The 27,817-nt window shown below is 48.1% G+C and overlaps 1 protein-coding gene across 10 annotated transcripts in view; it reads left to right on the plus strand.

Annotated features, from left to right (window-relative positions):
- ZBTB7C (zinc finger and BTB domain containing 7C) overlaps positions 1 to 27,817 on the plus strand; it is a 165,108-nt gene that overhangs the window by 106,857 nt on the left and 30,434 nt on the right. Inside the window, exon 1 of one of the 10 annotated variants that reach the window (XM_065046847.1) lies at positions 4,866 to 4,889. The exons of 6 other annotated variants lie outside the window; for them this stretch is intronic. In XM_065046847.1, coding sequence (XP_064902919.1) covers positions 4,870 to 4,889 — 20 coding nt within the window. In that variant the 5' untranslated portion in view covers positions 4,866 to 4,869. Of the gene's footprint in view, positions 1 to 4,865; positions 4,890 to 5,588; positions 5,722 to 6,853; positions 6,979 to 20,241; positions 20,340 to 27,817 lie in introns of those variants that run through there. 3 more of the 10 variants (XM_005500421.4, XM_065046846.1, XM_065046852.1) reach the window with 3 other exon arrangements.

The following is a 27,817-nucleotide window of genomic DNA, read 5'->3' on the forward strand; positions in this document are numbered from 1 at the left end:
GTTTAGTGCTAGAGTTAGGTTGTGGTTGGACTCGATGATCCTGAGGGTTTCTTCCAACCGAAACAATTCTAATTCGCTTCTTCGTCCTTATCACGTCCATAGGTGGGATAGTACGAGCAGACCCAGCGAGGAGTCGTGGCTCATTTTCTGTGATTGCAAAGAAAAATAACCCGCGGAGAAATTACGAGGAACACATTTCAAAAGCTGCATGTAGCAATTGCGCTGGGGCTGTGAATTGTGCAAGGAGGTTAGAAGTGATTGCAGTAGAAACCAGGTTCCAATCTGCAGCCATCACTAGGGTCTGGGTCTTTGTGGATGTTCTCCACCACCTCCCTTTCATCCTCCAGCAGATTTTATTTGTAGAATCACAGAATCATTTTGCTTGGAAGACACCCTTAAGATCATCGAGTCCAACCATAACCTAACTCCAGCACTAAACCACGTCCCTAAGAACCTTGTCTATATGCCTGTTAAACATCTCCAACGATGGTGACTCAACGGCTTCCCTGGGCAGCCTGTCACTTGTGTTTTTACCACCCATCTCATGTTTGTTCTGGGGTGCTAGGAAGGTTTTTTGGCATTGGGGTTGGTGACAAGTGTAAGGTCGATTTTCAGAAGCCCCAGGTGGTCTGGACCTCCCTGGAGGTCTTCATCTCAACCAGCTTCAGCTGCTATGGGGTGGGAGAGGTATCTCCAGTAAGACTCTGCGCCAACCCATTGACATCTGCAAAGTGTCTCTTCCATCCACATCTTGCCTTTTATTATTAAAATCCATTTGTGCCTAGGCTTCAACCTGCAATCATTTATTTTTAGCGGCCCTCGCCCAGTCCCAGCCCTGCAAAAACACAATCACACTTGAAAATCTTTCCTGATTAAGAGGAAGGAAGGACTGAAGCATTAGTCTTGGATCCTATCTTCTCTCCACAACTGCCTGGAAGGAGGTTGGAGTGACAGCAGGTCGGTCTCATCTGCCAAGGAACAAGTGACGGGACAAGAGGAAACGGCCTCAAGTTGCGCCAGGGGAGGCTGAGGTTGGATCTGGGGAACAATTTCTTCCCCAAAGGGCTGTGGGGCATTGGAACAGGCTGCCCAGGGCAGTGCTGGAGTCACCATCCCTGGAGGGTTGGACAGACACAGAGATGAGGTTCTCAGGGACATGGGGCAGTGCCAGGGGTGGGTTATGGTTGGACTCGATGAACTTGAGGGTCTTCTCCAATCAAGATGATTCTATGGTTCTATGGTTCTGTGACTCGTTACCTGCTGGTAACCTCCTTCTTACCATTGTAAAATTCTAATCTGTTGTCCTTGGAGATGATCTTTCCCACCAAGCAAGAGATTGCCCAGGCAGCAGCTCTGCCCAACTTCTTCTTTCATTAGACTGAGAAGAAGACCCAGTGGGGAAAAGGTAAAAGTTTCCCAAGCAAAATACAGGTTTAATTCAAAGTTTGTACAGAAGTTTGGTCACATTCTTGCTAACGTGGTATTGTTCTCGTTCCCTTGTGGCACCATGAAGCTGCAGAGGAGCAAGAAGAACTGGGAGCTGTGGGTTAAGGACTGGGAGCTGTGGATTAAGGGGTGGGAGCTGTGGATTAAAAAGGACTATGTTTTCATTTCTCAAGGAAATCTCCAGGTATCAGAAATGACCCAATTTCCACTGAAGTTCACAGAGTTCCACCAACCAGGTTAGGCAAAGTACTGGAGATCCTTTAGGATCGATCTGGATTATGATCCATTGTGGTTTCAAATGTGAAATCACTGGGACTCCAGATGGATACTTTTAGCAAAGCACTTAATGAACATTGGTTTTCACTGATGTGCTTTAGAGCTTTTATTTTCTTTTCATCTGGGAACATTATAAGAGCAGCTTTGCATGTACAATTAAGCTGGACCACTGAATCTGCCCAGTACCTGGTAATTCATAATTCATCCTTCCTCCTGACCTGGTGGTCATCAGCAATAAGGTGTTAGAAATGAAGGTTGTAGGCTCACATCTCTCCCTTCTACTTATTCTGTCACCTTTAAAATAAAACCAACATTTGGAAGCACTTAGGCAAGGCTTAACTTTAATGCCTGGAGAGCGGTGTTGAAGTTAACAGGGGGATACACCATGTGTGGGGTAAACACCTTGGAGGAAACCTCATCGGGTTTTTCCAAATTTCCCATTTGCAAGCACTTTCTGTGAGATTTGGGGGGGAAAATATGGTTCTGGGGTTTATTTCTTGCCAAAATGAAGCAGAAAAAAGTCCTTTTTTTCTTTTTTACCAGCAGGTTTTGGTAGCAAAATAGGGATGTTTGAGGAAGAAGATGACATTCCTTTGAAAAATGTAACTGGTGCAGGAAATCTTGTTGCAGAAAATATCTTCCTCTGGGTCTCAGAGACCTGGATTCACTGAGGTTGATTATTGGGCTTCAGCAAAAATTTAAAACCAGCCCGAAAAACTCAGGTTCGAAAATAAAAAAATTGCAAAAATCCACAAAAAGTGTTTTATTTTTAACAACAAAACCAAAAAACAAACCTGTAGAAAACAAAACTGTGTCAAAATTTGTTTTGGCCCATGAAAATCTTTAAATTTAATGATCATTTATTTTTCTGATTGGATGAGCATCTTTCAAGGACTCTTTCTTCTGGAAAGCTTTCAATTCAATATGCTTGTAATTAGAGCTTTCCTGACATGGGATAAGCAATCATTACAAGCCTTTATATTATTTTTTTTACTAGGTGTTTTCCGTTGTGATTGTGAACCGGTACGGGCTCTGGCACGACCCTTTCTTCTTTTTTCTCCTGCTATTCTTATTTCACACCCTGTCAGACGTAGTTGAGCGTCTCTTCTTTGTAGTCTGGGAGACCTATTCATCGCTCTGTTAATGATGATGAAAAAAACAAGAACCAATTTCACATGGGAAATGGTGAATAATTTCCAGGGGACCTGCTGCTCTGCAGTGGTTTTGGACTCAAAATCATTGCTGAGATCACAGAATCCCAGAATGCCAGGGGTTGGAAGGGCCCTGGAAAGCTCATGCAGTGCAATCCCCCCATGGAGCAGGAACACCCAGATGAGGTTACACAGGAAGGTGTCCAGGCGGGTTGGAATGTCTGCAGAGAAGGAGACTCCACAACCCCCTGGGCAGCCTGGGCCAGGCTCTGCCACCCTCACCAGGAACAAGTTTCTTCTCAAACTTAAGTGGAACCTCCTGTGTTCCAGTTTGTACCCATTGCCCCTTGTCCTATCACTGGTTGTCACCGAGAAGAGCCTGGCTCCATCCTCCTGACACTCACCCTTTATATATATTGATCACCATGAATGAGGTCACCCCTCAGTCTCCTCCAAGCTCCAGAGCCCCAGCTCCCTCAGCCTTTCATTTGTCACTGTCTCTGCACCTAAGTGTTCTTCTATTTGAAAGTGTTGGGTTTGGCTGGCAAGAATTTGGGGACATTTTTTAAACATATAATCATTTTGGTTGGAAGAAGCTCTCAAGATCATTGAGTCCAACCGTTAACCCACCTCTGACAGTAACCCACGTCCCTGAGAACCTCATCTCTGTGCATTTTCAACCCCTCCAGGGATGGTGACTCCAGCACTGCCCTGGGCAGCCTGTTCCAATGCCCCACAGCCCTTTGGGGAAGAAATTGTTCCCCAGATCCAACCTCAACCTCCCCTGGTGCAACTCGAGGCCGTTTCTTTGTGTCCTGTGTCCCCTCAGCTCCTGTTCTCCAGCTGGACCCCCCAAGTCCCTCAGCCGCTCCCATCACACTTGTGCTCCAGCCCCTTCCCCAGCTCTGTTCTTCTTCTTTGGACATGCTCCAGCACCTCAGTGGTGCTGGAGGCCTTTCCATAAAACCATCTTTCGAAGGAGCACCATGAACAATGCACTTCAGTATCATGGGACGGGCATAATTGTTCCTTCAATGGATCAGCTTTGATGGGGGCATCCCATTTAGATCGGGATAAAAAATCCCAACAACAACAAAAAAAGAGCAGTTTTTGTGGGAAACAAAGCGTCGCTTGATTTTGTGCTTGTCAGGGTGGGCGGTTGGATGGGTGCTCCCATCCCACGGCTGCGGGAGTACCAGGAAAAGCGATGGGTGGCAACTGGTGTTCCTCTCCGCGCCGGCTCGGCAGTCGCTGGATGCGGCCCAAGTTTTTCTTTCCCCTTATCTGGGGCCAGACATATTGTTCGCACCGACTCCGTGTACTGATTTACCCAGACACTCCTTAGAAACCCAGCAGTCAGAAGAGCTGCAGATAGTGGTTTGGGTGTGGGGATGGAAGCAGTAGATTTTTTTCCCTACAGACCGAGAAAGCGTGTAATGAAAGTTTCAAAAGTAACCGTGTTCTGAGCACGGACCTCTTCCAAGCTGTGTCTGGGAGTGCCAGGCTGCCCCGGGCTATCTTACACTTGATTTTGCCTCGTGCTTCAGAAAGGTTTCTCTTGTATAAACAATTTTGGTTGTGTTTTGGGGTTTTTTTAATGTGCTTCTTTAAAGGAAAACCAGCAGAAGGGCATGTTAGGTGGAACTCCATGTCCAGCTGCTCTCATCGGATTTATTGCATTAACAACATATCCATATTTCCTCATTGTCATAACACCTGTGCCAGAAAGGAACTAGTATTTTATTTAATGTGGTATTTGACTTAATGCTCAGAGATGTGGCTGCTTAATTTGGGGGAGAATCTCAAGAATGAGCTGATCCCTGGGACACCCAAGGAGAAGATGAAGAAACCTGTGATTTATCACTCAACACGATGGCCCAGCCTTTGGCGTTGCGCGCATGCCGGCAAGCCGGGCTTAGCCAGGCTAGGTGGGTCGTGGAGGTGGAGGTGACATGCTTTGCTGAGCCGGGGTGACTCCTCTGCTGGGGACGTCCCCATGGACGGGGACCACAGGAGGTGGGTGTGACATGGGGTCCTTGGCCATGTGGGTGCAGCTGAGGTGGCCAGGAGGTGGCTTCCAAATCTGGATGCTGGGGGGTGTGCTTTGAAGCCCCACGCTGAGCACTTGTGAAGGGTTTTAAAGTCACTTGTTCCATGGATTGGACATTCAATTTGGGGTCTTGTCACCTGGATAACACAGTGACGGGGGACTTGGAGGAGCAAACCTCACTGTTGTAGATGCTTTGACTTCATCTTCTTGGGTCATTCATGTGAAAAGCCTGATTTTTGTTTAGTTAAATTATACCTGGTTCTTTTCCAAAAGAGGTTTCCACCACCCCCCCAGGTTTACCTTGTCCCAGTTGGGTATGATTCGCAGGGGAAGTGGAGCAAATCAGGAGTAAAGTCACCCGTGGGGTCACCTCAGTGGGTGCAAAACCGGCAGATAGATGGTCAGGGGTCAGCGGTTACACCAGGGAAAGGCTTAAAGCAAAAAGGATGCGATAAATCTGCTTGAACAAAACACGAGATTTAGAACAAAAAAAAAAGAGTTCTTCTTTCCAAAGAACTTTGTGTGCCTGTTTAAAAAAGAAACACAAAAAGATCCCGGTTAAATCGGTCCGTGTCCTGCGTGTTTTTTAGACCTTAATAGTACAGGTGGACGAGGAGGGCGCCGTGCCAAATACTTTTGGTTTAGAGGGAGTGGTGGGAGTGAATTCTCCCAACCGCTCCTAGAAAGGCTTAACTTTCTGCACACAAATCAATGACAAATCTCGGCTGCAGCCGCTGCCGCTGCCGGATTCCCCAGGCGGGCGAGGGCAGGACGAGGGTCGGCACCTGGAGCGGGAAGGTGGGTCAGATGCTCTGCTTTCCACGTCCAAAATATGCAATTTTTTTAATTGCTTTTCCCCCGTTTGAGGCTTTTACAGTTTATTGAGGGGAGGGGAAGGGGTTGAATTCCGTGCTCGGAGGCGAATCGTGTTCGTGCTAAAAATCGTCGCGATTTTGTACTAATCTGTCTCCGTTTATATGCGTTTTTAATTGCCGGTTGAAATCGAACCTGTGATTCTGATTTCCCTGCTTGGTATCTTGAGTCTTTACCAACCCCGGAGATTTTGGCTGTATACGACACATTAATTCCTCCTCTAATTAACACCTGTACGACACAACCTCTCCATTTGCTGAGTTGTTTTCTTTTTAATTGTAAATCCAGCTTAGTTGTTTGTTTGTTTTAGATAGGAAATATCAGTGTGAAAAAACATCTGTTAACATCTCCTGCTGGGTATGCAGAAGGGAGATGATTAATATTTATAATATAACATAATATAATTTACTGCAATATTATGTTGTGTTATATTATGCTATATATTTAAAACACTTATTTCTTAATATTTGTTTTACACTTATTTCTTAATATTTGTTTTAAAGTCATTTTTCTTTCAGTTCTTTGCAGAAAACTTGCTGAAAAAAAAAGCAACAAGCCTCCTTCTCTTAAATAGTTAAAATGTCTCAGCAGATTTGATGCTGGCAGAGAAATTGTGATTAAAGACAGGCTGGGAAGTGTGGTTGGGATGAGGCTGCTGCTCAGTGCGGGGTTAAGCCCAGCTCAAGCTGACCTGCTCCGTGCTGCCCGTGCTGCGAGCGGGGATTACAGGAGGTGCTTTATTTGGAGACCCCCTACCTGGCGTTTGGGTTTAAATCTCAGTCTATCTCAGGCAATTTTTGCTTCTTTACAAGCAAGCGGGACGCAACAGGATGGTATGTTATACCCAGTTAAGCTTTAATATTTTTAACAGCTCCTTCTTGAGATTAAACGCTATTTCAGCAGCACAAACCCCCTCCCCATCTCCTGTGACCCCGCGTAGGTGATTCCCAGAGCCGTGCTGCTGATAAAAGAAACAACGGCCAGGGTTTTGTTTAAGGTTGGGCTGAATGAAAACAGGAGGAGAGGAATGTGCTGGGCAGAGGAGGAACCGGCGCTCGGCCATCCCGGCGTTGCTTTCCAGAGCGCGTCGGGTGGATGGGAACACTTGGCGCCGTCTTGCAGGGGGGGACCCGCAGCTCGTTCTGTCCTCAAAACGGGGATGTGGCAGCCGCCTTCACCCAGGTACAATATGTGAGGGAAAGAGAGCGAGTGGGGTTCTTTTTCCCCATCTTGGGTGGAGGTTTCTCCTCCCGGGAGGGTTTGGAGCAGCCAAGGCAGCTGAGATCTATCTGGTCTGAGGACCAAGTCTGAAGTTCTCAGACCAGGTCTATCTGAGCCCTGGTTGCAGGGAGCAGATGCCGAGGGCACAAACCAGCCCTTGATGCCTTCAGCATCTCCAGCACCCCACACCAGAGGACAAACCTTTTGCCAGCTTCTTGGTGTCTATATTGGTATATCCACCCCAGGACAGCCCAGCAAATAACTCCTGGAAAGGGAGATAGGATGCTCTGCCGTCTTTCCCTGTTCTTCTAAAGCTTCCATCACCCCCACCACCACAAAAAAAAGGACATTTCAAACCCGTGCTGCAGAGCAGGCAGGATTTAAAACCCATTTTACGCTTCTGCTTGCCGCTGTTTACTTCAAGAGCCAGGAGTCAAAGCCGGCGTGTTTGAGCACTGAGCAAGCGTAAGCCGTCCCAAGCTGGGATTTTCCAGCGAGCCCGGGGCTGTCCGGCACCTCACGCCCTTATCCTCCTTTGAAATTCCTCCTCTAATTAATAAATAAGTGGCAAGTTTCACTGACATGATTTCGGAGCTATTGCTCTTAATTAAATAGCAAGCAATTATAATTGTTTCCAAAACACCGAAGTCTTCCCTCCCAGATACGTAGTCCTGCTCTCACTGCCATTAAGCATCGCTGGCAGAATGGTTTTATAAATATGGAAGGAATTAGAAAAGGTGAAGGATCTCAGACGGCATTGAAACGGGGGGTTATTGAGTGTGTGTGGGTGATCTGAGCGAAGGGGGCGGCAATGGGAGAGCTGACCGCTGCCCTCCCAGCAGAACGGGGATGCAGCGTCACGCCAGGTCCCGTTGCAGAAATGCCTATATTTATGTATAAATATAATACATATTATAAATTAATATAGTATATACATTTATATTTTTAAAATACATGTCACACTATTAAATTGGTCTGTGATGGGTGGATGGGGCAGCCTGGAAGGGCGCGGGTCAGTGAGGGAGCCGCCTGGTTTATTTTCCTTTGGCTGAGAGCTTTAGGGATGAATAGAGGGAGGGAATCCGGGGCTGGGATGCTTCTGCCAGGAATGATTTGGAGGCCTCGTTATATTAGTCAGAGCTTTATTTTATTCCTTACTGGAAGCCTGAGAGGAGCCACATGCCCGATGGCAACATTGCTCACAGGTCTGAAGAATTTTCAAGTATCTCTCGTGTGAGCAGCTTGCCTTAATTGCAGATTTATTTCTCACTGCTGTTGGGTTGCTGTGTTCCTTGTCCCTCAAAAAGATGTCCCTGCCCCAAAGGAGTGGTTGCGTGATGGTCACGAGTGCTTTTTTGGGTGGGGAGGAAGGATGGCACATCCCAGCCGGTGGTTTTGCAAGGGGCTGGATGTGCTTGGCAGCTGCAGAAGAGGAGGAGGTGATGTCCTGCACCATGACAGGTCTCTACCATCTCCATAGAATCACAGAGTCATTTTTAGTCATTTCTGTTGGAAGAAACCCTTAAGATCATCGAGTCCAACCATAACCTAACTCTAGAACTACCCCATGTCCCTGAGAACCTCATTTCTGTATTTCCAACCGCTCCAGGGATGGTGACTCCACCACTGCCCTGGGCAGCCTGTTCCAATGCCCCACAGCCCTTTGGGGAAGAAACTGTTCCCCAGATCCAACCTCAACCTCCCCTGGTGCAACTTGAGGCCGTTTCTTTGTGTCCCTGTGTCCCCTCAGCTCCTGTTCTCCAGCTGAACCCCCCAGGTCCCTCAGCCGCTCCCGTCACACTTGTGCTCCAGCCCCTTCCCCAGCTCCATTCCCTTCTCTCAACTCTAAATGTGGGTCCAGATAGGCATGTTGATGGTGGGACCATCGAATTGCTTTCTTCTCCCAGGGTTCAGGGAGAGGTGGCTATCCCCAACCCTGCCCTACCCTGTGGGGAACCAGTTTGGGAAGTGCCTGTGGATGAGCCAGCCCAGGAGGAGGTAGGAGACCACTTTGGATTGAGATCCTGGCACAGCTGGGAGGAGGCAGGGTGGAGGGATGGAGACCAGCCAGCTTCCTAACTATGCAAACAGCCCACACCCTTGTTCGGTGTTTATCCCCACCGAGCCCGTCACCATGGTATCTGGGCACCTTTTGCCAAGGTGAGTTGAAGCTGATGTAGCAGATTCTCTTGCCAAACCCCAGGCTCTCTAGGCATGTGTCTGGGAGGTCTTCTACATCAGCCGGATCTTCCAGAGTTGCTGCTGTTGATTAATCCAAACAATTTTGCTGCTGCCTTTGGACCCCCTGCTGCTGTCTGCCCCATCCTTGGCCACCTTCTGTCTTCCATGATCTCCTCAAAGCAGGATCATCCTCACCTCCACCTGGTGGTTTCTTAACAACGTGTCCACCACAGTGCCAGATGGGCATCTGGAGAGCCAGCTTCACAACCCCCTGTGCTGGGACTGCTGCCTTGATGCAAACTTTGGGCCCTTGTTCCCAACATGGCTGTGACTCTGGCATGCTGGGGAGCAATTTGGAGGCTGGTGGTGCCTCCAGGAACACATGGGGTCTGAGCACATCAAGTGACTAACCAGTGATCGTAGAATCATAGAGTCATTGTGGTTGGAAGAGACCCTCAAGATCATTGAGTCCAATCATTGATCCACCATGTTCTCCTCACTGTTCGTGTTCTTCTCACTGTTCATGTTCTTCTCATTCTTTGTGTTCTCATCACTGTTCATCTTCTCCTCACTGTTCATCTTCTCCTCACTGTTCATGTTGTCCTCACTGTTCATGTTCTTTTCACTCTTTGTGTTCTCCTCGCTGTTCATGTTCTCCTCGCTGTTCATGTTCTCCTCACTGTTCATGTTCTCCGCACTGTTCTTGTTCTCTGTTACTGTTCTCCGGGGTTTTGGAGCAAATTGTTCCATCTGCTACCACCAAAATGGTGATGAGATGATTTGATGGCCTCTCAAGAGGAAACTGGAGGGGAGGAGAGGCTGAAAACAGAAAACAGCAAAGAGGAAAGAAAAGCAAAGAAGCATATTCTTTCTTTAAGGTATTTAGGTAAAAAGAAAAAGAATATTTTTATTATCGATGTTGAGCGATTTAGAAATGGGAAATTTCTGCACCTGCCATACGGGCAAGTTGTTGCCCTGGCTGCTTGCTGATGGTCCAGACCTTCTGCCCAGCCTTGCAGGGATGCAGACTTCTGGTGCTGCTGCCTTTCTTGCACAGAAATAATCGGTTGGGGGATGAAACTTGAGGCAACCTCAGATGCATTTGGTGGCTTCTCGTTTCCCAGCGGCTGCCCAGCGATTGTGTTACAGCCACTTTTATAGTCTGCACTGGGAGACTGAATGGCAGCTGGAAGGAGACCTGAAGGTCCACCTCAGTCGGGATTAATAACTCCATGCCATGGCGAGATGCTGGAAATACTAGAAGGGAACAGGCTGTAAAAGAAATGGGTCAGATTTGCTTTCCTTTATCATCAGGTCCCTGTGCCATGAGCAGATATTGTTCCCTGGTCTTCAGGGAGGTGGTGGATGAGACAACCTTCTCCATGGGCTGGTCCTCACCTGGGTGAGGATGTCCGTGCTCATGGCAGTGGTTGGACTGGATAAGATTTGAAGGTCCCTTCCAACCCAAACTATTCTATAATTCAAGGTGCTAGGTGGCTTTGGGAGATGCAAGGGAACATGAGAACATCTGAGCATCCCAGGGTGGAGAAAAAGGTTGTGATTTACATCCAGGCCCAAGCTTGGTTCACTTCTTGCTAGTCCTGCACTCTTAACCCTTTCTGAATGAGAAATTAAAGAGATTAGCTCCTCCATGCCCTAATTTCCCTGCATGTAAAGTAAGACCTTCCATGAGTCTTGGTCTTTTTTTGAGAAGACTTGGAGATGCTCTGGTTATAGGGTGGAAAAATGACTGACAAGTGTTCTGCCGAAAGAGAATGAGAGATTCTTCGCTCGTGGCTGCAGAGGAGCAGGCAGATTGCAATATTGCAGCCTTTCTGCCTTGCACACACACTTTCCAAACAGTTTTGTTGCAATTAATTACAGTGTAATTAAAGCAGAACGACCGTGCTAACTAAGGGCAAAAAATCTTGTGAAACAAATAGTGTTTGGGCTGATTTTGTAATTGCTCTGGGTTCCCTGGATACAAATTACACTGTCAGGTCTCTTGATTTATGGCGGAGCGATACAACACACAAATAACTTCAGGCAAGGACCGCCTGTGTGGGTTGCAGGTGCAGTGGCCCATGTCCCATCGGTTCTTCTTGTGGGTGACCCATGAGGTGTGTGGTTCTCCTTGAATTGTGGGTTCTCCTTGAGCTGTTGGTTCTCCTTGAGCTGTTGGTTCTCCATGAAGTGTGGGTTCTCCTTGAGCTGTTGGTTCTCCTTGAATTGTGGGTTCTTCTTGAGCTGTTGGTTCTCCATGAAGTGTGGATCCTCCTTGAACTGTTGGTTCTCCTTGAGCTGTTGGTTCTCCATGAAGTGTGGATCCTCCTTGAACTGTTGGTTCTCCTTGAGCTGTTGGTTCTCCATGAAGTGTGGATCCTCCTTGAACTGTTGGTTCTCCTTGAGCTGTTGGTTCTCCATGAAGTGTGGTTTCTTCTTGAAGTGTCCCATGGCTAGCAGGACACGAGTGGCACCAACTATCCCTGCTCTGCCCCATCACCAAGTTTTCTCCTGAAGTTTCCTCACCAGGGAGGTGACAGTGGTGTCCTGGGTGCGATCCCATCCTAGGCAGAGGGACACAGCTGGTGACAAGCCACCAACAGGGACATGGTGGGGTAGAGGGTTCTCATCCATCCGTGGTCGTCCAGGCTGTGTGACAACAAGGCTGGTGACACAATCTAGCCCTTGGGTCCCAAACTTTTTGTGCTGGTGGGAAGTCCCCGTGTGGGTGAGAAGGCAAAGCCTGGCTTTGCTAAGTCAGTGGCAGATTTGTGCAGCCTGATCCTTCCCGGGCAATCTTGTGAGGCCACGATAAATCACACCAGAACACGGTGACACAGCTGAGGAAGGTGACCTGCAAAGGGAATACAAAGGGGTTTTGCCCTTATCTGCTTCTTCGAAGCAGAAAAGGCACTTTTTAAAATGCTTTTTTTCCTCCGCTCTTGGTTTCCAGCTGTACTGGAAATACCGCGCTTTGTTTTTGTGCAGGAAGTCCCTTTCCAGATTACAGAGCGGGTGTTTTCTCACCTTTGATTAAAGGAGTGAGGCTGTGACTTTTTAGCAAAGAAATCCTGCCTTTGGAGGTTATTTGAGTTAATGCATTTCAAGAAATGCAAACAAACTCCCCCCTCCCCCAAATATCCAGGCACCACTGCCTGGAGTTTAAAAATAAATGAGGTATGCTTCTGAAAATTCGGGAGATTAAGTGAAAAGCAAGGAGATGAGCTAGAAGCATCAGTTTTTACAATCAAACCCCTCTGTGTTCAGCTTTTACCACTGAACTCTGGGGTTTCGGACGTGGGTGTCCCCATGAGGACGTGATGCCGCTTGGTCACACCAAGGGCTCCCTGCGAGATGCAGCACCAAAAACCCTCACTGTGCTTGTGCTTGTCAACATTGAATCATAGAATAGTTTGGGTTGAAGGGACCTTCCCAGCTCCCCCAGTGCCACCCCTGCCATGAGCAGGGACATCTTCACCAGCTCAGGTTGCTCAGAGCCCCGTCCAGCCTGGCCTGGGATGTCTCCAGGGATGGTTCATCTACCACCTCTCTGGCCAACCTGGGACAGGCTCTCACCACCCTCAGGAACAACAATTTCTCCCTCATGTCCAGCTGAATCTTCCTCCTTTAGTTTAAAACCATCGCCCCTTGTCCTATCACAACAGGCCCTGCTGAAAAGTCTGTCCCCATCTTTCTCACAGGCCCCTTTTAAGTCCAGAAAGGTGCAATAAGGTCTCCCCAAGCTTCTCTTCTCCAGCTGAACACCCCAGCTCTCTCAGCCTGTCCTCCCAGCAGAGCTGTTCCAGCCTCGGATCATTCCTGTGGCTCCTCTGGCCCCTCCCCAGCAGGTCCATGTGTGTCCTGTGCTGTGGGTCATGGGTGGATTCCCATTGTAGCCAGGAACTCGTGGTGGTTCACACCACCATCCCGGCTGCGGCTCAAGTTTGAGCATCTTTCCCCGGTAGGTTTTGGCATTGGGTACGAGTTTTCCCCCCCAACACACCCCATCAGCCACTGGGCTCCTGCTCTGAATACTAAATCCTGAGACAGAGAGAAGGAGCCTGAACGCTGATTAATTTGAGCCCGTGCTGCTCTTATCCTGGTTTCAAAGTAATTGTCTCTCTTGTCCACAATTTTCTCTCCTTACATTTCACTGCATATTTATTAGGTTTTTGTGAGGCTATCTGCAGCCACATTAAACCAATTTACTCCTTGAAATGTCTGACCTTTGATCTGCCAGCCACTGCCTTTCGGAGCCAGAAAAAGAGCCTTTAATAATGTGTCAGATGAAAGGCTTGCTGCCGAGCCTGTCACTTGCACAGCCCAACTCCAGTTAATAAAGTATCGGATGAATCAATTATTGCCTAATAATTGTTACCTACATTTTTGTGCTAAACAAGGAGAGTATTTTTCTCCTCTTTTCCTGGTTGCTTTATCATCTCCCTCTAGAGAAAAGTAATAAGGTGAATACACGTACAGAGCTATAACTAATATTTCTCAAGCAACATCTTCAACCTCTGTAGCTGGTTCTAATCCTAGCAGGCGTGTTGTTTTTTTTTTTCTTGGCAGAGGTGTTAGACTGTCTGGGTACATCTCATTTTAGGAGTCTCTGCAGCATCCCTGTGTGCTCTGCCATGTTCTGTGTCTCCTGAACCCCTCCAGCCGTCATCCACAGCAGACATAGGAGAGGAGAAGAGGTTTAATGGGTTGAAAAGTGCTTTGCTGGGGATGTTTCAGCTGCTTTTCAGGCAAAAGCGGTGAGACAGGGGGTTGCCATGACTCGTCTATCACAGCAAAGTTGGAAGCAGCCAACTCCAGTACCACGTTCTTGCCCATCACCTCCCAGCACTCTGGGCACTGCTCGGTGTCCTTGTGTGTCAGGTTGGATGGTCCTGTATTGTTGTTGGAGGACAGGAATCCCAATCCAGGGGTGATATGTCACCTCTTAGAGGACAAAGTGGGCTTGAGTGGCAAGGCTGGCTTTCCACACCACGAGACTAGGCAGCTCTCATCATGTTCGTGGCTGCATCCAGCCACATTGGCTACCTTTTATTTTACATTCTTACCATGTATCTGAATGATAGAATCATAGAATAGTTTGGGTTGGAGGGGATCTTGCCAGCTCATCCACCCCTGCCATGAGCAGGGACATCTTCACCAGCTCAGGTTGCTCAGAGCCCCGTCCAGCCTGGCCTGGGATGTCTCCAGGGATGGTTCATCCACCACCTCTCTGGCCAACCTGGGACAGGCTCTCACCACCCTCAGGGACAACAATTCCTTCCTCATGTCCAGCCTGAATCTTCCTCCTTTAGTTTAAAACCATCACCCCTTGTCCTACCACAACAGGCCCTGCTCAAAAGTCTGTCCCCATCTTTCTCACAGGCCCCTTGTAAGCACTGAAGTGACCAACACATTGTCTCTTACTGCTCCAGTGTCATCAGGCTTTCAGGGGTTTGCTGAGAAAAACAGAGGCAGGTGTGGCCCAGCTGCCGTTGAAATAAGGACATGGCAATGGAGCTGGTGGGTGCAAAGTAGCTTCCTTGAGGTCTCTGCAGCCTCTGGGCACAAGATGCCAATGTCCTGAACCCCTACAAATCATCTGTAGCATCTCACACTGGGTCTGAGACCTTTTTCTCTAAGGCTGCTGGCTCTCTGCAGCCTGTTTTGGACTCCTTTTGGGGATGATGGAGGACATTATTCAGGTCCTCATGGAAGACGGAGCATCCGTGAGGCGCCAGGGGTACAGGACCCTCTGCTCAGGCAGCGGGGCTTTGTCCCGTAGCACTTCCAACCTCCCCTCTGGTAGGGACATCAATCCTGCTTCTGCTGAAATCAGCAGCCAAGCCAGGTTTCACGGGGGGTGAAACGGGCCGGTGAAGTTTAATCACAGCAATTACAGTTTCTGTCACCTGCAAGGTTCTCCGATGCATCATTCAGAAACAGCGTCTTGCCCAGGAGCTCCATTTCACTCCCAGTGACATCTCTCCGGGGCAGGAGCTGGCAGCCGTCCGGAGGGGAGCACCCAGGTACAGATCCGTCCTGGAGGTGGCCTTGGCAAAACACTTTGGTATTTATGCATTATTTATTTTCCCCGACGCTTTTCGTCTCTCACGTAGCTGCTTAACAGCACTGGGCTTTCACAAAGTGATAGAGAAGGGCTGTAAAATGCAGGAGGCAACTCAGGTCTCCTCTCTCGGCTTTAATCTTTCCCGGGGTGACTTCTCGCTTGCCATATGGGATGGGACGTGCTCCTGACATCCCCAGCCTGCAGAACACTGCAGTGTCGAGCAGAAGCAAAGTCTCGAGTTTCAGGGGAAGGAGAAACCATCTGCATCGCTCTCTCCAGCACATCTGTGCTGATTTGACTCCGCGAGGACTTGGTTGCAAGCCTGGAGGATTCATCTTCAAAAAGGCTGGTATTAATTGCCATTGAAATGGGAAGCATTAAAAGATGGGTGAAGAAAAGTGGGGAAGCTTGGAAGTGCCGTGGGCTGAAAATTCTTTCATTGCTCTTGAGAGTATTAACAACATTGATAGTTAAAATGGGTTCTGTAGGACTCCGTCTGCTAGGCCTTGCCTACCATGGATCGGGAGGGGAGGTGGAAGCGAATGTCACTGGAGGGGTTTCAGACCAAATCTCAAATTTGAGATGAGATTCAGATGGTCCTGAAGACCTTCATAAAACTGCATTTCCTATCTGCATTAAGAAATAAATGTACCAAACCACATGTCATTCTGTGTGTTGTCGACCGTATTTTGGTTGGAGGCACGTAATCTACCTTCCAGCTTCAATACTGGCTCACGCTTTGTGCCTTCATCTCTGCTTACCCAGTGAAAAAGCCATGACCAGGGACTCTTTTTTATCCAGGGCTGTTTCCAAGCTGAGCTTTAGAGTGGAACTCAGCCTGGAACAAGAACCTGTGCTAATCCTGGCCGTGGAACGCCAAGCAACCTTATTGACCCTAAAGTCCTGTCCTGGAAGACCCTGCAGAGACTTTCACCTTGTCCTTGTGTTTCTCAGAAATCAGCGCTTTGCTTTCACACCTTCCATCAAGGAGCGCCCGGGAGTTGTGTGTTGATTCTCCTTAAAATGATGCTGCCACTTTTACCTTCATCTTTCACATTTGACACCCTGCGGTGATGATGCTCGATGTTATTCCCCAGCTCCAAATCCACGGATGCTCAGCTTGTGGTCCCCACTGTCCCCTACCTGTGTGTGTGAGGGGAAATTCAAGCCTTTTTGACCTTTGGTTTTCCTCCTTGGGAGGTTAAATTAATACTCCCTGCCATACCTTGCAGGGATGCTGCGGGGCTGAATTAATTAACAGACCCAATTTCACTCGTCAGCCTCTGTGAGGGCAATTGCTGTGTGGCTGAGTCTAATAGTCGCCTTTCCAATGACCACAAGGGACTTTACGCTGGGATTTGGCTTGGGTGGGAACACCCTGGGGACTCACCAGGATCTGTCCCTTGGGCGACGAGGGGCTGAGGCTCTTGCAAAGACACCGCAGCTGCCTCCCTGCAGCCCTGCACCCCGTAATTTCCAGGCTCACAGTGCTGCCTCTGCAAAGGTGGATTTGGTTTCTATTAATAAGGGGATAATAGCACGGGAAACCTGGCTACGGGATGGTCCGTGCCCAATTACTGCGGTCGCTGGGCTACGGCAGCTGCTTCCCTGCAATTATCCCACCGCAGCGCAACCCTCCACGTTTTATTCTTAGTAACAGAGCCCCAGGCAAGGTCAGGGGGGTCTCTGCAGCCCAAAGTCCCCAGCTGGGGGATGCGGGAGCTGAGACAGGGATGGCAGAGCCACCACGGTGTCACCCACTGGTGGAGGGGTCGGTGGGGGCAGCACTGGTGTCCGCAGCCCTGAGGCTGGCGGCAAAGCAGCGCCCTCCCTGTTTTTGTTTTGCACATCAGCCTGGTGGGGGGAGGACATAAAATCCCTGATCCAGTCAAGATGTGGTTCAGTGGTGGCCTCAGCAGTGTTATGTGTATTGTTGGGCTTCATGATCTTAAGGGGCTTTTCCAAACGAAATGATTCAGGTTGGACATGAGGAAGGAACAGATATTGAGCAGACTGAAGAAATTATCAGGGGCTGGAACAGCTCTACTGGGGGACAAGCTGAGAGAGCTGGGGTGTTCAGCTGGAGAAGAGAAGCTCCGGGGAGACCTTATTGCACCTTTCTGGACTTAAAAGGGGCCTGTGAGAAAGATGGGGACAGACTTTTGAGCAGGGCCTGTTGTGATAGGACAAGGGGTGATGGGTTTAAACTAAAGGAGGGAGATTCAGCTGGACATGAGGAAGAAATTGTTGGCCCTGAGGGTGGTGAGAGCCTGTCCCAGGTTGGCCAGAGAGGTGGTGGATGAACCATCCCTGGAGACATCCCAGGCTGGACGGGGCTCTGAGCAACCTGAGCTGGTGAAGATGTCCCTGCTCATGGCAGGGGGGGCACTGGGGAGCTGGGAAGGTCCCTTCAACCCAAACCATTCTCTGATTCCCCATTGGGAATTGGCCCATCCGTACAAGCAAGCTGGTGTGGGGATCACGGAGGCAGGAGATGCACTGAGTGGTCTGGAGATTGAGATCTGGGGAACCCAGGGTGAGTTTCTTCTCCAGCACTTTCCCTGTGTATCTGTAGTAAGCCACTTTGCTTCTTTATCCCTCGGCCGGGTATCCATAAACACGGATAATAGCCTGACAGGGGATGCAGCAAAAACAAATTACAGCCGGGCAGATGCTCAAAAGCAAGTTACCCAAATCACTCTAAAAACACAGAAGACCCTTCCTAAACCTGTGTCGGTTGTGGGAAAGCGATGAATGGAAAATATATGTCAAGGATAAAAAAGTGATGCTTAAAGGGCAGGAATAAAGCCTTTCTCCTGAGAAAAGCCCAGCTCTAGTCTGTGCTGTTTCAAATTAAGTTTTCGGTTTCCTAAAGGCAGCAGACAATGCTTCACTCAATTCTCTCCCCACTGTCATTAAAACTCGAGTGTGTTGTCTGGCTATAGTATTTTGCCCTACCTTAAGAGCTCTAATCTTTTTAGGACCATTTCTTGCCACTATCTGCAGCCACTCGAAAGCCTCCTCGACCGCGGAGTGAAATACAATCCCTGTCTCGGGGAGCTTTACCTCCCCTTTGTCTTCTGCAAAGACAGAGGGAAAATAACCACTTAACAAATCCGCCAGGTCTGAAATTTCTGCCCCCCTTCTCCGTCTCCCCTTTTTGCCGCTCTCATTTGTCGTGGGTTGCTTTCTCCCAGTGCCACTCGCCTGTTGCAGGGAGATGGTGAGGAGCCTTTTATTGTTTGCCTGACAATTCCCTGCAATTTGCTGCTCGCTATTTCTTTCGGGCTCCTTTAATCCTTTCTCTTTTTTTTTTTTTTTTTTCACTTGCTGCTGCTTATTTTCAGCTCCTGTGCAGTTCTCGTTTCTTCCCCAAAACTGTTTATGTTTTGAAAAACCCCTTTTTGCTGCTGCTGATGCCGTTTTTTGAGCATGGATGCGAGGAGGTGCCATTCCCAGCTTCTCCAACTATCCCTGTTGTTTTTTTCCTTTGGGATTTTTCTTCCATCCCTCCCTGGAAACCCAAATGTTGTGCTTTGGTTCAGTGAAATTCCCAGGTGAGCTGCGGGAATGCTGAGCTCAGATCCATAGAATCATAGAATCATTTTGGTTGGAAAAGACCCTCAAACTCATTGAGTCCAACCGTTACCCCACCCCTGGCACTGCCCCATGTCCCTGAGAACCTCATCTCTGTGTATTTCCAACCCCTCCAGGGATGGTGACTCCAGCACTGCCCTGGGCAGCCTGTTCCAATGCCCCACAGCCCTTTGGGGAAGAAATTGTTCCCCAGATCCAACCTCAACCTCCCCTGGCGCAACTTGAGGCCGTTTCTTCTCATCCTACCACTTGCTACTTGGGAGACCAACATGTTCCATGCTACAGCCTCCTTTCAGGTAGTTGTAGAGAGCCATCCCAGCTCCTTTTGGGTGAGTTGTGCTGTATCAGTGCAACCCAAAATCCTCCTGCTTTACTGGTTGCCAAAACTCTACTGGTGACAGGCTGAGCCAGCTGGATGCTGGGCTGGTGACACCGACCATGAGATGTGTACATGAGGTTCAGCCCATGGCAACCACCTGGCACATTTGGTGGCCCTGATCTGGAGCAACTCTGAGCTTTTGGCTGCTTCTAGTCTTAGGCTAAACCTGAGCCTTAGGCAGGAGCCAGCTCAGGCTGATGATCTAGATAAGGTGGTGAGTTGAGATTTGGAAGAACTAACTCCAAATTTTGGCTCTGCCATGGGTTTCCTCCATGGCCTGCAGCAAATCTTCTCATATCTCTGTTCCTCATCTGTACAAACAGGGTAATCTCTCTTTTTTTTTTTCTCCCACTGTTTGTTTGGAACACGAGAATTTAGAGACAGATTGCTCGTTCTTCTCTCTCGCTTTTAGTGTCTATAGGGGGATGAGCATCTCACTTGTAGTTATAAGACACTGCTGCTGTATAAATGGTCACTGCAATTAGTAATCATGATAATGATAAAGATAATAATAGTAATAATAACAATAATAATAATCATCATCATCATCATAATGATAAACCCTGCACCTTGCACAGTATAAACTTAGTCTGGTCTGAAGATGCTCTGAGCTGTCACCAGCAAACAACAGCAGCAGATATTTTTCTTTCCTTGCCTATACGTATTCTGTCAGGGTTATGCTTTGCTCCTTTTACTCAGGCTGTACAGCTGGAGAATTAAAATCCATCCTTTCTCCTGCTTGCAGTCAAGATTCAGACATTCGTATCCATACAAACATCTCCCGATCTGCCCCAAATTTGGCTGCCCTGAAGGCAAACAGCATCGTCCGGCGTAACCCCCTTGCTCTCGAGCTATCCAAACTCTTCCCCGCTGTGTCAGCCAGGAAAATAGATTTCATTTCTCCCCAGCGGTCCCGTCTCCTCCCTCGTTAATATTGCAACAAGAATTCCTCCTCGGGAGCACCGCCTGTCCCTCGGGAAGGCTTCCAGCCTCCCTGTTTTAGGCAGGTCTATGGCGACTCCGCAAGCTCCATCCTCCACGCAGACACAAAGCCGGTAGCATCACCTCTGCCTTTTTCCTGAGATCGCCCAGAAGGTAGATTTATCATAATCTTCACGGCTCCTTGCCGGTTTTTTTTCTAATGACCAGGTGGATTTATGTTGGAAAAGCAACTTGAATTTCCCAACCTCGGAAATTATTAGGAATAGGTCTGGGGACACTCTGGTTCTGGTGGTTTTTGTCCCCTAATACACGCTGTTGGTGCAGCCCCAGAGCTGCGTCTTTAATTGCTGTTTTTATGAGCATCACGGAAACTATGCCGCAGTTTAGGAAAAGAAGTAGGATCTCTGTTAATAACCAACTGGTCTCGCTGCCGGTATCTTGGACCAGCAAAATAGAGTTATTTCTCCTCGCTGGTAATAACAAACTGATTTTCTCTGTTGTCTTTCAGCATCCAATGAGTCCTTGCTCCCATTTCCCTTTAATAAGCGCTATTTTGTTTCCATTATTACTCAAGAGTAAAATCTTTTCCGGCAACTTTACCAGAAGTAGATTTACGGCTATGAAAATAAACTTGGGTGTGATGAGATCTTGTCTCTTTATTATCTATAAAGCACCTCGCATGACTTTGTAGTTACCAAAATGTAATTATACATGTAGATCTTTCCATCGTCTCTCTTTATTCTTGTTTTATTTTTTTTAAGATGGAAATGATGAAAACTTAAGAAATCTATGCTTGATATAACTCAAGATATAAATGCTGTTGACTTTACCCTGGCATTTTCCAGAAGAAGGGCAGAAAATAATCACCGTGTGTTGCGATGGTGCAGATCTGCCCAGAGTGGTGTTCATGTTAAGACACATCTTTGGGGTTTATTTCTTGATGAGCCTGGAAAATGTCGACGTTTCCTGGTTTGATATATGGTATTTACCGATTCTTACGCGGGGCTGGATGTTAATTGTCGTCGGAGGCTCTGGGTGTGGGTGAATCATTGTATAATGCCCACACCCTTCGGGTGGCTTAGGGTGCGGCCTTGTCTTTGCCTCACCGTGCAGTTTTCAGATGTATTATTACCCAAAAGGAACACACCCTTCCGTGCTTCGTTGGGTTTTTTCTTTCTTTTTTTTTTTTTTTTAATATATTTTATTTTATTAGGGATTTGCTCAGAACCAGCACTCCAAGCGCCTGGCAAAGCCACTGTTGGATGCGGAGCTGATAACTCTGGCTTGCCCAGGCTTCCCGCTGGGATTCCTGGTGCAGGAGCCATCGCCGCTGGTGCTCTGCCATGGGAGAAGGTCAACTGGGGCATCTACTTCTCCAGGCTGAGTTGGGTTTCTTCATCTTGGAGAAAAGAAGCTCCAGGGAGCCCTTATTGTGCCCTTTCTGTGCTTAAAAGGGGCCTGTGAGAAAGATGGGGACAGACTTTTGGGCAGTGCCTGTTGTGATAGGACAAGAGGTGATGGTTTTAAACTAAAGGAGGGAGATTGAGGCTGGACATGAGGAAGGAATTGTTGTTCCTGAGGGTGGTGAGAGCCTGTCCCAGGTTGGCCAGAGAGGTGGTGGCTGAACCATCCCTGGAGACATCCCAGGCCAGGCTGGACGGGGCTCTGAGCAACCTGAGCTGGTGAAGATGTCCCTGCTCATGGCAGGGGGGGCACTGGCGGAGCTGGGAGCGTCCCTTCCAACCCAAACCATTCGATAATTCTATGATTCTCCCCGTGGGAGTGATGGGCATGCTGGTCTGTAGCCACATCACGGTTGAAGACCACGGGGGGCTTGGGCTGATCTTACCTAGGCTGAGCTCCTAGGCAGAGCTTACATAGATGGGGCTTTCTGTGATAAGAAGGAGATGGAAGGGTGGGAAGGGCGAGTATTTCTGTGGAACTGGACAGGAGAGGAGAGAATTACCCCTTTGCAGAGGACTTCTAGCCTGAGCTTAGGTTTAGGGACTTTGGTTGGACTTGCCCCATGCAAGAACTTCTGAATGTGTGTCCTGTCCTGCCTCAGTTTCCCACCTCTCTGTGAGATGAGGATCATGATAACTACCCAGACACTTCCCCAACATGCTGCAGGCTCTTGATGATGGCAAATATAACCAATTCTTTATCCAAATGAAGACTTCTCTTGCAAACTGCTTAGGAAAGTGGTGTCCCATTGAAGAGCCCAATCCCTACATTGTATCCGGCCTTTTCCTTAAGCACACCAGACATCACATCTTCTCCACCTTGACATGTCCACCCACCATGGTGGCTATTCCACCATCTCCACCTGGCCAACCCTCAGGAGCATCCATGGTGTCCCCACCATCCATGGCGACCCCTTTGCTCTTCTCTAGGTCGCCGTCATCTTCTCCGACCACCTCATTTTCCTTCTTTTATTCCTTTTTTCTTGCCTGAAGTAGGGTCTGTATTTAAATGAAACACATCTAAGGCAAACTCGCAGAGAAGTCTCACCTTTCCCCACGCCACATGATTGAATAGGGGGGCAAAGATGCAACCCCCTTATTAGAGTAATATAATTTTCCATCTCAAATAGGAACCAGGGATGTTTTAATGATTGGGCTCATTAGATGGACTTTCCACTTAAAGTGTCTGTCTGGCAATTAAGGCTGGGAAAAGCATGACTGATGACCACACCTTCTGTGACTTAATGGGGAGTCTGAAGGCTGATCTTATTATCGCACCGATACAGTCTGTGATAAAAAAGAATTTAAGATACTCTCCAGAGATTTATTTGCCCATTAGGAAGCTGCCAGGAGAAGGTTAAGGGAACTCGTAAGGTCAAAGCTGAACAGAGAAAAGTACTAAACACTTGGGATCTGGGTGGGCAGTAACTGGAGGACACGGTTTCTGCTCTTTGCTCTGTTGCTGACGTATTACATGGCCTTCACCAAGTCACTTCATTTCTGGTTTTGGTTTGTTTTATTTTTCTGGTGTGGCTGGTTGTCACGTTGGGTGGCACCTTGGTGGCCCTGCTGATGCTTCAAGTAATGGGGCAAAGCCATGGTGGCACAAATCCTTGCTGCCATCCGCTGCCAAAACGGGATAAAAACTTGTGTTGAGTGGAAGGAAGTATCTATAGTCAGGAGGGGAGGAAAATGATGGTGTTTAGGGCAGGAGGCTGAAAAAGGGTATGGCAGAATTTCCATTCTCCTCCAAGAGCATCCTCATGGATGCTCTAAAACGTGTCTGTCTGCTTTAAAACGTGACCCGCTGTAATATTTTACTTAAGCTTGGTGTTTAATGGACTGGAACTTATTGCAGAGCTCACTGTGTTGGCTTCAAACCTCCTGTTGGGTACCGTTTTCCTGACATTACCTTGCTATAGCTTGTCAGTGATTTTAAGTGTGCTGATGGGTTGAATGCCCCGGGATACAGGAGACGGCTCTTTCAGCTTTGTATTTAGCTTCAGATTCCTTAAGTACAGTTGGGAGAGATAATTCAGCCAAATACGGTTTTGTACAAAGTGAAGGTTTTGATCACGGAAAAATTACTGTGTGTGTAGGGTCAGTTTTGTCAGATTGTGAAAAACGGAAGCGTTTCATTTCAGCATCTTCAAAGCGAAAGCCTTGGCTTTCACTGGCAGCGCCATTTGTTTGCTTCAACATTTCCTGTGTTTTTAATTGCACAGGTGCCCAGAATTTAAGGAAAACATTTTGTTTCGGGCTGAGCAAATAATTTTTAGATATTTTTAAGTTCCACAAAGGAGAAGCCCTTCTCACTCCCAGCCTGCCATGAACCAGAAGAGCCTCTTCTCCTTCGCTCCCCATCTGTTGCAAGTGGGTGACACTGGTTCCATCCCTGTCTCGGTCCATTAGGAAAGCAGAGAGTCCCAGGCTTCTCTTTGTGCCAAATTGAGTGTTGAGAGGGAAAAAAAATAATAAAAAAAAAATAATTATAAATATATAACTTAGACTTGTGTGAAAACTAAATAATTGAATATGAAGGCTTTATGTCTTTTAAGGAATCCTTTTGAAGTTGACTCTTTTGACCTTCCAAGCTCTGCATAATTCTTTTCCTTCTCCTCTCTCCTCCTCTTTGTTGTTCTTTGAGCTCCTGCAATCTCCTCTCCTGCTTCCTTCATCTCCTCCCACCCTGATCCGCTTCTCCGTGCCCCGGGTTTGAAGCTGGTGGAGCCTTCTCTTCCTCCCTTGAGCCTTCCTCCCATCTCCTCTCTGCCGGGAGCCTCTCCGACCCACCCTGTTTTCTCCAGCTAGCATTTTGCCTGGGTTCTTTCCACCCCCCCACATTGCTTTTTCTCCCTCCCCTTCCATTGGGAAATGTTAAATTAAGGGACCTGCCTTAATCATCTGGCTGGCCAAGTGCAATATGTCCGCCCACGGCTTTCAGCAGGGGATGGGCTCCCTTCCCTCTCTCCGGACAGAAGTGGGACTCCACCCTCCCATGCTAATAATATAATAACTGTGTGACCTTCCTGAGCTGAATCTGCATCGTGTCCAACCCCACTGCCTTCTCTGTTGGCCTCACGGTCTCCCCACGGGTGGTTGTTCCTACACGGTATGGCACGTCCTGGCGTCCCATCATCAGGCTCTAGCGATGCTGTAAAGTCAGAGTTTGGAATAATTCAATAAAAGAGGTTTCAACCAGTGGAAAGGTCATTTAGGTAGTATATAAAAATTGCTACAGAGCTTCAGTTTTACTGATTCAGGGAACGGTTTTCTGTATTTACTGGGAGTTGTAGCTTTGCTGGGGTGAATGGGAGGACTCAGCTGACTTATAGAACGGTTTGGGTTGAAGGGACCTTCCCAGCTCCCCCAGTGCCCCCCCTGCCATGAGCAGGGACATCTTCACCAGCTCAGGTTGCTCAGAGCCCCGTCCAGCCTGGCCTGGGATGTCTCCAGGGATGGTTCATCCACCACCTCCCTGGCCAACCTGGGACAGGCTCTCACCACCCTCAGGGCAACCATTTCTTCTTTCTCACCTCAATAAGACAAACAATTTTCTTTCTAAAGAATAAATTCAGGTCTGAATAAAGGATGTGTGCACATGCATATTTCTTGGAGGTATTTAAGTCAGGAGAGTGCAGATATTGGAGGGAAAGCAAAACTCTTGCCCTGCATTTATCTGGACAAGTCTTTCTTGCTTATTCCCTGAAAGGGAGGGATGTGGATTGGCTCCTGGTGCAGGTAAATATTCACAGTGATTTCACGAAGTCTTGAATTCCCCGTGCAGCAAACATGTGAGCTGAGAAAGGGCAGCAGCGGTTGGCTTTGTGAAGAGCTGCTCTCCTTTCTTGCCAGGGTACAGAGTTCATTTTTCCACTTACACGTCTCTGACAAACGCCCGATGAGAGCGTGGCACGGGGGGAGCCAAGTGATTGTGTTGTCATGGCAAAGACTAGTGAAAGAAGAGCAAGATTTATATCGTGGCCGCGCAGAGGGTTGGAGGAAGATGGCCCAAAGCCAGGAGTCATGCAGGCATGGCTGATACGGTTCTGCGCTTTTTGCCAAGTGTGGGCTGGTTGGTGGCTGATGCGAAATGGGCCGCGTAGTCTTGGTCCAAGTCTCAGTGGGCATGATTCCACATCACAGAAAACAGCCGCACAGTTGACACTTTTGCTGACAGTCTTAGCAGAAAGATGAGTTGCTGAGTTGGCCCTGAAGATGAAAAAAAAAAGAAAAAAAAGGAAATCCAAAGGATTTTGCATCTAGAAAAACGCTATCTTCTACCAGGGAAGCGAGAAGAGCAGATGACCCCAAAAAGCCCAGCACACACACACAATTATGGTGGCATGTGGGGAGGGCTTTAGGTTGATTTCTGGAGATGTGGCTTCATGTGCAGGTACCCTACATGACTGTGGTTTTACTAATTCATCTCCTTTGTCCCTCGGCTCCCTGTCTCCAAAACTGGAACATGGAGTCAGAGACTGGTTTTGGTGGCAGAAACTTTTGGAGGCTCCTGATTCAGCTCTAGGTCAGGCTTATTCCTTTGTGCAGGTGAGTTTTGAGGATCTCCAAGGATCCAAATCCCAACACCTCTCTGGTTCTAGGTTTCAAGGCTCTTCATGGTTCAAGGCTTGGCCAGCCTCTTCCTAAAATATGCTTTTCTTACATCTTATCTAGACTTCCTTTGGGCAACTTCTCTCCGTATCTTCTTGTATTCTGAGACTGACTCCATCTTCTCCACATTTATGCCTTAGGTAGGTAGATTAAGAAGTTTTATTCCCTATTAACCCCTTCTTCTCCAGGCTGAATAAACCTCTGTTCTTATCTTGTGTGCTCCAGCTCCACAACCATCTTGGGGTACCTCCACAATGACAATGTCCATGTGGTGAGCCCAAATTGGACACAGTGCTTCAGCTGTGGTCTCACAAGTGACAAATAGAGGGGAAGGATCACTTCTCTACACCTCTGGGCAGCACTTTTGCTAATGCGACTCAGTGTATGTCCAACCATCTTAAGTGCAAGGACATGCTGCTGACTCCTGGGCACCTTCATGGCCACCAGGACCACCAGGTCTTGTTCTACAAGGTTTCTAGCCAAACCGAGGTGACGCTCACTCCCTACGGAGCTGGCATGGATGGGGAATGCCAGGGTCTTGGCAAAGCTCAAAACTTGAGGAGCAAATTGTCCCTGGAGATGCAGGACCTGGAGGATCAGACGGGGCATGAGCTTGGCCATGTTGTGCGCTGCTGACTACGCCAAAACTCACCTCAGCCTTTTTGCTTGGAAGCGTGAAGCCCATTAAAAACTGAGAGGTGAGATGGCTGTAAGGAGCAAGAAAACACAGTAGAAAGCCTGAGGATACACTGAAGCACTTTTTTTGGCTCTCAGGATTGTTCTTGTTCAGAGGAGACACAGCTCGTGTAGCTGATGGGCTACCTGCCATGTGAATATAAAAACAAGATTTCTGTCTCCACCGCTGCCCATACATCACCATTCACAAGCCTAGAAGCAGAAGGAGGAATAAAAGGAATAACAAGAAAATAAAGAAACATTGCAACCAGAAAGCTATCCTCTGCGTTTCACAATTCTATAAATTATGCCCTTCCCTTTGTCTTTAATCGCCAGGCATATAAAATACGCTTGCAGCAGAATCATATTCTTCCCATTAAAGTTTCAGAGGAGAAATACAGGTCCCATCTGCCTGTTTAGCAAAGCAGGGCAGTGCATGACCATTTCTTTTTTTTTTTTTTTTCAAAAACTGCTTTATGGCAGGAATTTTCTCGTTTAGGACTGGCCATTCATTTCATTTTCTCATTTCAGCATGCATTTTCGCAAGCAGCCTCCTCTTTATTCTCACAGAGGCCTTTCACCAGTGCCTTTAAACTCAAATGCACTGAAGGAGCAGAGGTGCAACCTGCCCTCAATAATTGGAAAAGAGAGATGAAGGTCATAGAATCACAGAACAGTTTGGGTTGAAGGGACCTTCCCAGCTCCCCCAGTGCCCCCCCTGCCATGAGCAGGGACATCTTCACCAGCTCAGGTTGCTCAGAGCCCCGTCCAGCCTGGCCTGGGATGTCTCCAGGGATGGTTCATCCACCACCTCTCTGGCCAACCTGGGACAGGCTCTCACCACCCTCAGGGACAACAATTTCTTCCAGCCCGAATCTC

Source organism: Columba livia, chromosome Z, assembly GCF_036013475.1.
Source record: "Columba livia isolate bColLiv1 breed racing homer chromosome Z, bColLiv1.pat.W.v2, whole genome shotgun sequence".
NCBI lineage: Eukaryota > Metazoa > Chordata > Aves > Columbiformes > Columbidae > Columba > Columba livia.